General features: G+C 42.4%; 1 protein-coding gene across 6 annotated transcripts in view; it reads left to right on the top strand.

Annotated features, from left to right (window-relative positions):
* Positions 1–1911: 1911 nt before the first annotated feature.
* The window catches only part of celf3a (cugbp, Elav-like family member 3a), a 33853-nt gene continuing 25038 nt past the window's right edge, over positions 1912–10726 (top strand). For 5 of the 6 annotated variants that reach the window (XR_011309477.1, XM_069682137.1, XM_069682136.1 and 2 more), the window contains exons 1-3: positions 1912–2387; positions 3246–3398; positions 6243–6325. Coding sequence is in view for 4 of the 6 variants with exons in the window: in XM_069682137.1 (XP_069538238.1) it covers positions 3254–3398; positions 6243–6325 (228 nt within the window). In the remaining 2 variants the exon portion in view is untranslated. Of the gene's footprint in view, positions 2388–3245; positions 3399–3429; positions 3441–6242; positions 6326–10726 lie in introns of those variants that run through there. The other variant, XM_069682138.1, reaches the window with a different exon arrangement.

Below are 10726 nucleotides of genomic sequence, written 5' to 3'. Positions count from 1 at the left end.
GCGAGAACAAAAGGCGGATTTGCATCCCTTGATGTCAGGGACCGTCTACTTTTATCTGTCCAGGAGAAAAACATAAAAATCTGATAAAACCCTCGGAGAAACGCCTCGTGCCCTTTTTTCAGCCCTATCTGTTCTCTTTTTTCTTCTGGTTAGGAAACTGGCACTTTAAACTTTTGATTTCCTTACGTCTAACATACAGATGCCTTCGTCTTAGTGTGAAGTGCCTGTCTCCTCCCATGTGCTTATACAGTTTTCCTCACGGGTACACTTGTTTCCCTACTTGTCGCTTGATTAGGTGAATTTGCTGACTCTAAATTACTTGTAGTTGTGACTTTAAGTATTATTTGCGGTCTGAGTAAAGACTATAAATTATGTTGACGGACTGAGGTGAAAATGAAGCACCAATTTCTGGTATTTAACGCTCACGAAGTCACATATTAGACAAGTGTTGAAAATATGAAGCACCTTGAGGAATGTCGAGCTTTTAGTTAATGATTTCATTTCAATGTCAGCTGTGTTTTAACACAAACATGTTTCAGTGGAGTCCATTTATCTCTGTTAACTATCATCTTTCTTTTTAACTGTGTTTGATACTCTAGATGTCATTCTGAACAACTGACATCAATGTTAAACCTGCTCAATTATCACTGAGGAAATCCAGCTCTTTCTGATGTATGTCTCTTTTCAGCATTCTTCTCTTGTATAAAATATTGTAGCATTGTGGGGAAGAACAAGGTAGAGGCAACGTGCTGCGACAGATTTATTTCCTTGTCGCAGCAACAGCTAACCGGAAGTTGACGTGTCCCCGGAAAAACAACAAACAGCTCGGCTTTTGTCACTTAGCTCTTGCTCGCTCAACATGCGTCTTCTCTTCCCCAGAGCGTGGACCTCCCACTTAAAAGTAGCTTTTATATCAATAATTCCCTCTTCCCTCCCCCAGAACTACTTCACAGCCAATTAACCCTCTACAGTGGACACCTCCCTCAATAAACAACTGCAAAACAACAGCAAACATAAACAGGAACTTCAAATATACTTCATATACCTCAGTACATGATATAGCCTATTTACTAAGAAAGCTGAGTCCTCCCGGTTACAGAGCTGTGCCGATAGTGCCTACACGTTCCAGGATGCATTACATGCGAGCAGCTGTCGCCTTGGCCTCACTCCCTTGCATTTGTTTATATAACTCAGAATTTGTGATGCTCGTTCTCGGTTTGTAATGCAGTTTTGTTTCTACTTTGAAATGCAAGCAGAGACCTACCCTGAAATAGTCCGTCGTTCTTCCGGGCCATTGGTCCTCAAGCTTTTTTTGGTAATGTACTTTTACAACCAACTACCCCCTGATCTACGCCAAATATTTTTTATGGGAAAAAAGGGCTATATTGCAATTTTGTAGGTTCTGGTTTCACTTTCTTTTATCACTTTTTTCAGCGTGTTTTTAGCTGTATTACCTCTACGTTTCAACCCTGAATCCATCTTGCCACTGTTAAAGCTTTAACAAAACTCAAGTACCTCCTGCAGAACTCCAAAGTGTATAAGGGGTATGCATGCCCCAATTTGGGAAACATCGTCACTGTACACGTCAAATGATGACTCTGATAACAAGAGAGACCATCAGCAACAACTGCTTACATGAGAAATGCCTTACCTTGATAAATATAAGCTTTAAAAACAGCAAAAAAACAACTCTATTTTTAGCTACGATGACAAAAAGGAAACCGAAAGCTCTGACCTACACGTTCAGCATCACTCTGCAGCCTTTATTATGTTTTATGTACTGTTTTCTCACTTCCCCCTCCTCCTCCTTACGTCCGTCACAGAGCTGGTAATTTAGCGACGGTCCCTGGCGGCAGACATCACGGCTCGTACAGCCCAGGGGAGGAGGGATGGAGCTGAGATGGACAGGGAGGGAGACACCGGCTTACGACGTCAAAGGAGTACAGACACACACACACATACACTCACACACACACACACGCACACACAGGCAGAGGGAGAGGGAAGAGGAGAGGACAAGCAACCAGACTGCCAATTCCCTACGGTCTACTGAAGGAAGCCTAAATTCATCCATCACAACACTCTTCATTCAGCAAAGCGAGAGGGAGATTTGTTTATTTTTATACTAAGAGGGGGAAAAAATCCGGAGCATCTGTCAGGAAAGCAAAAAACAACAGGCAGATCTAGAAAACACGCTCATGCCGAATAAAGGACCGTCGCTGGATGTTACTTCTGTCTTAAAGGCCTAACTTGTTACAGGATTTCAAAGACGCTCTTACACACAGATGAACTGAAGCATTGAGGTTCAATAACTAAAACAACAGCGGCGGGAAGAAGAAAGGGCAGCCTCTGATCACGCCGATTCTTTGCCACGAGCAGCACCACAGGTATGTTTATGTTTTTTTTAATTGAACTCTTTGTTGTTTTTGTGTGAAATCATGCTCGGGTCATTGTTGTTGTCACACACGTCCTGACAAAGAGAGCGCAGGTCTCCAGCTGTGTTGACAGGCAGAAACACTGTCATGTTTCTGTATGAAAATAGGCGGCCTCGACCGGATTCAGAGCAAGGGAGGAGTGTACATGTGTACTAGTATTTACTACAATATCACATGTATTTTTAAAAACCTTTTTAAGGCAGCTAAGGGAAAATATGTTTCCTCTGGAGCTACTTACGATGATCTTTCATCTTTAATGTTAATGCACTACCAAGAATATGAAAGTTATGAGATTATATTTATATTTTTTGCAATAAATTAGATTTTATTTTGTGTTTTATGCAAATAAAACACAAGATAGTGGCTTCAACTGTTGAATTTATATGGAAATATATGTGTAAATGCATAAAACCCCCTCTCAAATAAGATGACATCACTAATTTATAGCACTATTTCCCTTTAATATCCCCTTTAATGTATCTGTGATAGCCACAATGTGCTTATAGTTTCCCCAGGACACCTAGTAGGAATTTTGCACATTAATATATTAATCTATATTGTAATCAAAATGTATTTTATTGTTATATATGTGATAAAACCTGTAAAATACAACCGCAGAAAAGGACTTGCATGTCTCCAAGGGGGTAGAAACTATAATTATTTCAGCCTCCCATCTGCACCTCCATCCCCGGCCTCCTGTTTGCACCTCCTGTGCAGTGTGAATTGAAGCCCCGCAGGCGGGCTCCTGTCTGCTCCTCCTGACCGCCTCCTCCACTCTGTGCGTGTGTGTGCGTTATTATTCCTCTCTAGACTTCTCAATGAAGGAGCCTGACGCAATCAAGCTCTTCATCGGGCAGATACCCCGAAACCTGGAGGAGAAGGACCTGAAGCCCATCTTCGAGCAGTTTGGAAAGATCTACGAGTTGACGGTGATAAAGGACAAATACACGGGGATGCATAAAGGTGAGGCAGGCAATGAGATAGAGGGCCAAGATCTCACATTGGGTGAGGAGAAAATACTATTAATTTTGTCTTCATTACATTCGAGTAAGGATTTAATTCTCCAGATCAAATCAGTCTAAACTACTCCTCATATATTCGTTGTCACTCTGGAGCCTTTTTAGGACCCCTGTGAGGCTCAAACCTGATTTTTAGGAGCAAATTCAAGGATGAAATCTGATTCGTATTGGTGGCAAAGTTTGTATCCTCATATTTAATTGACTGACTGAAATATTGATCAACCTTGACTGACATTAAAAGGGAAAACAGAGGTTTGATTCGCACCAAATACTTTCTAGTGGAATCAACTTAATCCCATTTACCTCACTGAAACCAGCTCCTAAAGTCTAGGCAATCATTTTAAGCAGATTTTAAAAACAGACTAATAAATGTTTTCATTTTTGTAGTTCAGTGTTCTGACTGAGAATCAGAGGAGGACCCACCAACACTTAGATTAACGGCAAATACGTATCCAAAATGCACGCGCACAGGGCAGCTAACAAACTAGCAATTGAAATGTGGCAAACAATAATAAATTTGATGAGCACAGAGTAAATCACTAATGAAACATTACAGTTCATGAGACCCCCTGGTGCATGCTGGGAGGTTTCCATTCCCGCCTACCTCTGGATGCTTCATTAGGGAGTCGCTCCCCGTCTTCCTGACCACCACTGGACCTTATTTTGGAAAAGATCTTTGCAGCGAGGAGCGACTAAATAGAACAAATGTGATTATTGTCAATTACAAATGCAGTTTTCCGAGTCAAGAAAATTGCAATTTGTCGTAAATGTGGAAAAAAAGTAATGAAAAAACTGACACGTCAAACAGTTGTGGTTTAAGTGAGTGAGGTTTGCCCTCATTAAAACCTTGCAGAGCTCCACTGATATGCTAGCTCTTACGAAGCCAACTAACTCTTCTTTCACATCGCAGCAGCTCTCAACATGTCCGCACTTGTAGTGATTTTCACCTCTTTTTTTAGACTTTTTCCCTTATTCCCGAAAGAACAAGATGAAATGTGTCGAGGCGGCGGCCATGCTGGCGTTGGTGACGTATATGGTGGGAGACGAGAGAAGTAGTTCTCTGAGCAAATTATGGAATTGACTATTTTTAAAACAGGAAACTCTTTGTGGTGATATAAATTTCATTGACGTCATATGTGTACTTCATGACGGCATTCACTATTATATACATTTGTCTGAGATAAGGTTCCATGGTGGTCCTTCGAAAGAAAGGGGACTTGACCTCCCCAAAAGCCTTTACAGACCATAAAGGGGCCGTATCTTTGAAATGGATATTCTCATATTTTCATGGGTTTCACATTTTGGGTGTTTTTTGTTCACAGTGAAAAAGTGAAAACTGCATAATTCCGTGTTTTTCCAGACTGACATTTTTATGACTCTGAAATGGGCCGTTCAGAACAGCTGCAGGTTTCTACGTTGAACCTTGCTTTCGCTGAAATCGACCAATCGTCATTCACCGTCATTCACCTCAGGCTGCCTTCTTTCACGAGCTTGCAGTTACCTCGTTGTCAAGACTTTAACTTACCATTGCGACACCTCCTGTCTCAAACATATAAGGCCGAATACCCGATCCTGGAGCAGCAACGTTTTCTACGACTTTGGAGTGCGGCCACTCCCCCACGTGAGATCGCACACGTGGGATCGCACACGTGGGGGAGGGGCTAGGTGGTCACTCCAAATACTGTCAGCCAATTGTGGCCAAGGTCTAACCTTTGATTGGCAAAATGGCTTGTTCATTTCAGGAGGACAATTTTTAAATCAAAACAAACTTTACCAACGTGATTCAAAAACACATTAGAATAACAGGAAACTGATTTCATAGCTAAAATATGTCCCCTTTAAGAAACTGTCTAACATGAAAAGGCATTTTTATACTGTCGGATAACAAAAAGAATTGATATGACTTCGAGTAAAATCTTGCACAGCACTTTCCAGAAGTAGTCGAAGAACATCAATCTCCCAAAAGGTATTTTGTCAGCTCATAATTGGCCTCATGCGGCGATATCGGTCAACATGCGAGAGTAAGTGTCACCCGCGACTACCTCTGTACTTCAGACAGCGAACACGCGTCTCACATTTTGGAAGTGAAATCTCGACACATTCAGATTCCAGTTTGACAGATGGGCCGAAGCTGCTTTAAAGAGATCGGAGCTCAACAATGATCCTTTCTGTCATTTCTAATGCAAATCAGAGCAGCGGAAAACAAAGGCTTTTATAAATCCACTCAAAACCAACCGTCATTTGGGAGACGTATAGGCCAGGTGCTATCAGTCCTCTAACACCTATAACACCTATTCTGCATACATTTACATATTCATGATTTGCAGGAGCCCTAAAGGTTAATGAAGGCCTTTCTCTATTATGTGGGACTGCATACATTTAGCTTGACCAGCGTGATATTAAATACTCATTCAGACTGCTTGTGTCTGAACAGTCTCCAGGTATTATGAGTTATTAATCCCATAGATCTCCACTGCTGCCACTGGGAGAAATACCAACCAGAATGACGTTTATATTTCATGGTCTGCTTCGTGCAAGTGTGCAACCCTGCTCTGATTGGAGGCATTTTTAGACAAACGCTGACCTCAAACTGTTAAATACAACTAAAACACATGCATCAAACAGCAGATTTATATTAGGACAATAATCTGCAGCAGCATGTTTCTGCCTGCAGGCCTTCAGGGCACGTGGCCAATTAAGATAATTACAAAAACATCTCATCGCCAACTCAATAACAGTGTTTAAAGTATTTATGTAGCTGAATTCTCCCGCTTGTCTTTGTCTCCAGGATGTGCCTTCTTGACATATTGTGCGCGTGAATCCGCCCTCAAAGCCCAGAATGCACTGCACGAGCAGAAGACGCTACCAGGGGTGAGTGTGTCGCTGTTTTTTTTTTCCAACATCCTCAACAGCTCATATTCTATATATAAAACAGGAGCAGGATAACTGGCATGCTAGGCTATGTGAACGCACGGGAACACACAGTGACACGGGGAAATTAACCGAGTTTGACAAGCGAGGCCTGACTCCCCCCTTCAGCTGATATGCTCCAATAAAGGTCAGAGGCTGCTCTCCCTCTTATGTTTCATATGTGATGCATCCAGACATATCCATCCAGTTAAGGCATGAGTCATCCTGCAACATGTCACGGGTCGAAATAGACGGCTATGAGGCTCGCTGCTGGAGTGACTTTGCCAGTTCTTATTCTCTCTGATGTTTCTCTTCCTTTCTGTGCCTCTGTCTCTCTGTCTCTCTCTCTCTCTCTCTCTCTCCCCTCTTTCCATCCATCTCTCCCTCTGAATTCTAATCAAAGTTAAACCTAGCTTTATTAGCATAGCCAGGCAGCAGGTGTGCTGCCAAATGACATTTCCAGAGCTAAATATGACATGACAGCCGCGTCTCTATAATAACCGACTATATGAGAGACAAGGCGACAAGGCAAGGAATTACTGAGACAGAGTGTGCTCCCAGCCCCGCTGCTGCTTCCTCTTTTACTAACAAGGCTTTACCCCTGTTTCCTTTTGGTTATTTTTGGTGAAATCATCATTCACTTCTTTTTTCCCCCACCCCAACTGCTGGATGGCAGCTCGTGACCAGAGTTTTTGAGGGAGTAGTGAAGAAGTCTGGAAACAGTGTCGAGCTGTGCCATACAATTATTTTCCATATGAGTCAATATTTTTGATTTATTGATCATTTTTTTAGTCTGAAATACAGATAAAAGGCTGAAAACAAGTTCCGTTTCCGTTTACAGCTGCTAAAAATGGGAGGACTCGCTTCTTTTGTTTGTCTTATTTGATAGCAAACTGAAAATCTTCTAGTTTTTAGATTGTTTGTAGTAAAAAATAAAGATACTTATGACATAAAGTCGGACTAATCCGCATTTTTCAACATGTTTTCGATGTTTTATAGACGACACAATTCAACAGTTAATGAAAGTATTGAGTGAAACTCCACAGCAGACACCGGCTCTCACATTTAGAAACACCAAAGCCAGAAAATGTGAGTCGTTGAAGATCTACGTATTGATTGTCTCGGTGCGAGAACATTGTTGTACTGGCAGGTGGGAGCTTGTTGGGGTGGGGGGACGTAGAGTCAGATTTGAAGGAGCAGGCTGGTATTAGGGTGCCAACAAAAGAAATCCCATTGTTAGCGTGACAGTAGCGTGACCTTCCTGACCTCTCGTAGGGGATCAGCAGGGCCCAATGCCCCATGGCTAAAGCCCTCTTCTCCGCTTGTGTTTCTACCCCAGCGGCTCTCCTCCTCACAACCTCTTACCTCTAAGCCGTGTGGAACAAGCTAAACCCCCCCCCCCCCGCCGCCTCGTGCTCCCTCAATCCTTCCCGGCCCTGCCCCCCCTCCCTCGCCAAAACCATCTTATTAGCTCCGTTCACGCCCACACGGACAAGAACTGCTTCCCACCCCTGCTACCAGCTGTGGTGTAATTGTCATCTAATTGCACCTGCACTGCCAAAGAATAATTAACTTTGGCATCTCATGGCCGAGGCGATACAAAAGAAATAACATGAAAGCAATTATAGGACTGAGGGGAGAGAGACTGAAAGCACACCTGAAAGTAGAGAACGCTGAATGATGTCATTAACACTCAGCGCTGCTTTTTTTTTTTTTTTTTAGCATTTCACCTCTCTGGAAAGTAAGAGTCGTTCTTAAGGCTGCGTTTCTCTCTCTCCCCGCTATTAGACGGATCTTTTTCTCCCCGCTAACAATGGAGAAAGAAAGAAGTAGAGAAAGAAGTCAGGCAGGGGCGAACAGATGGTTGTTTGAGAGTGGCACCTGGCCTTGTGTTTAATTTCAGGTGAGAGAGTCCGTCTCCAAAGCGAGAGGGGGAGGAAGAGTGTCAAAAGCACATTCAGCCGAGAGCGGGGACGGAAAGTGAGAGAATGGTGTAGCAATGAACCAGATTCACTCCGGGAGGAAGTGTGGAAATGGAGGCTGGGAAGAGAAAAAGATTCACTCCTGAGCTCGTACTCTCGTTCAACCCCGCTCGGACATCTTGTCCTCTTGTCCTCTCGCTTCTTATCTCTTTATCTCTGTACGCTCAGGCCTGTTTGTCTGGCCAAGTCAGCCGTTGTGATCCCCGCAGACACAATAATATCCAGTTATACCTCATTAAAGAAGCCATTTTACACAGAAACCCACAAAAGCAAACATATGTGTCAAATGAAAAGAGCTTAGTGGTGTTTCTTTTTGACGTTTTTGTCATTAAAGCTGTTGTAATTTGGTATAAACATCAAAAATTGAATTAGAAACACCCTTCATAATCCGCTAAAGTGATTGTTTGCCTATCTCCAATCTTACCTCCATCCATCAGAGTATAGTACATGATGTTCTCTGTGTATCTGGGGTGCAAAATGTTTTGTTCTTCCCTCAACCAGCACCCTCATTAGACGAAGGCGGGGGCCAGGATGCACTACAGGCTATTACACTTTGATTTCCTGTCTCCGCCTTCACTTGTAATGTAAACAAACTATGGAACTATGACTAAAAATGGCGACCCAAATATATCCCAATGAGTGTGGGGGATGCTATTGTCACATTCACTTATACAATTGACAGAGTGGCTGGGATATTCAGCAGTATTTAGTCTTATATATAAACAGTATATTTCTTATATAGTCATATAAGGTTGAAGAAACACAGCAGAGCAACACTGCGGCTGCTCGCCCATTGATTTTCACTTTGAAATTCACTTTAAAGACCCCCTCCAGTGAAAATCAAGTGTTTAACCCTGTAAACATCTCCATGTGGTGTTCTTCATGTGCTACGAGACATATCAGGGACAACATCAGCAGTCATCTCCATGGCTGGGCCTGTCTGCTTTTAAACTGCAGTGTACCAAGGACAGGCTGAACAACACGTTTTCACATTGGCAGGTTTGTGACGTCACAAACCTAAGGAGCCAATCCCGTTAATGGACGGGGTGACGCTATGCATATCATTATGTGTAACCTATGGCAACCACGAGCCAACTGTGACCGTTATTGTAATCGTAACTCACTACTGACTGCTAATGTTAACGTTACTACTAATTACTACATTTCAAGCTAGCTAAGTTTCAACAAGTTGCCACTAAACGATTGCAGAGACGTGTTTTGTTTTCACGATGGAGGGGGCAGTTGGAAATTTCCTAGTGGGCGGGGCCTATGAAGACTTTTTAATGAGAATGAATTTTAAGGTAATTGGACGTATTTTGCAGAAAAAACATCAGACACAATTTATTATTTCAAGCAGAGCATTTTATACGTCTTAAAACATGACTGGTTGAAGGATTTCAGAAGTAAAAGTTTTCTGAATTTCTAGTGTTTAAAGAAATAAACTATATAAATGAGCTTTTGAATCAATCAATCAATCAAATTTTATTTGTATAGCACCAAATCATAACCAAAGTTATCTCAAGACACTTTACAAAAAGAGCAGGTCTAGGTCGTACTCTTTGTTATTTAGAGAGAGACCCAACATGAATCAAGCGTCAGCAGTACTTAGCAACATTTGACTGCAGGAAGTCTTAGAGTGTTACGATGGGATTCGTTGATGGTCATTTCAGAGACCAAACTGATTGACCGAAAAAATAGTGAGTACGCCCAACATCTTGGCAATGTTGCTTACCCGCAGAAAGTTAGAAGAAAGGATCAATACCCCTCTCTTGCCCCTCCATTAAATATGAAGCTGCTAGCTTTCTTAGCTTAGCATAAATACTTGAAGCAGGGGGAAACAGCTAGCTGGGCTTTCTCCAAAGGTAACAAAAAACAACCAGCTTGGTATGAGAGCTAGGTTTTCTATTTCCAGCCTTTATGCTAAGCTAAGCTAACACACACAGCATCATATTTGGCGCAAACACTCGAGAGTGGTATCAATCTTCTTGCTTAACTCTCGGGGAAAAAAAGAGAACATTAACGCAATTCCCAAATTGCGAAACTTTTCATTTGATAAGTAAAAGAGTTGTGAGCTGCAGCCCTTTAGCTCGCACCTGCCTTATAGAGACTCAATAAAACGGCCATCATCAGCACTCACTTTCTCCAGTTAATATTTGCAACAATGCCTCACCGTTAATTTTAAATGCAATAAGTATTTAATAGTGCAACTGTGCCCAAGTGAGACAGTACCTCCGTGTGTGTGTTTGGTGTATATTTGCATGAGCAGCGGGGGAAGGGAGGGCAGGTGTTCGCACTAACACCGTTTAATGAAGGCTGTGTGCGCTATTGTGTGTGTGCGTGTGCGTGAAGGGCTGTGGGTGAGTGTCTGTTTGCTTTTGTG

This window comes from Semicossyphus pulcher, unplaced genomic scaffold (assembly GCF_022749685.1).
Source record: "Semicossyphus pulcher isolate SPU_LCO1_2020_fin unplaced genomic scaffold, fSemPul1.0.p SCAF_5, whole genome shotgun sequence".
Taxonomy (NCBI): domain Eukaryota; kingdom Metazoa; phylum Chordata; class Actinopteri; order Labriformes; family Labridae; genus Semicossyphus; species Semicossyphus pulcher.
Note: the sequence above shows the minus strand (reverse complement) of the source record. Positions and strands in the feature narration are given on the sequence as shown.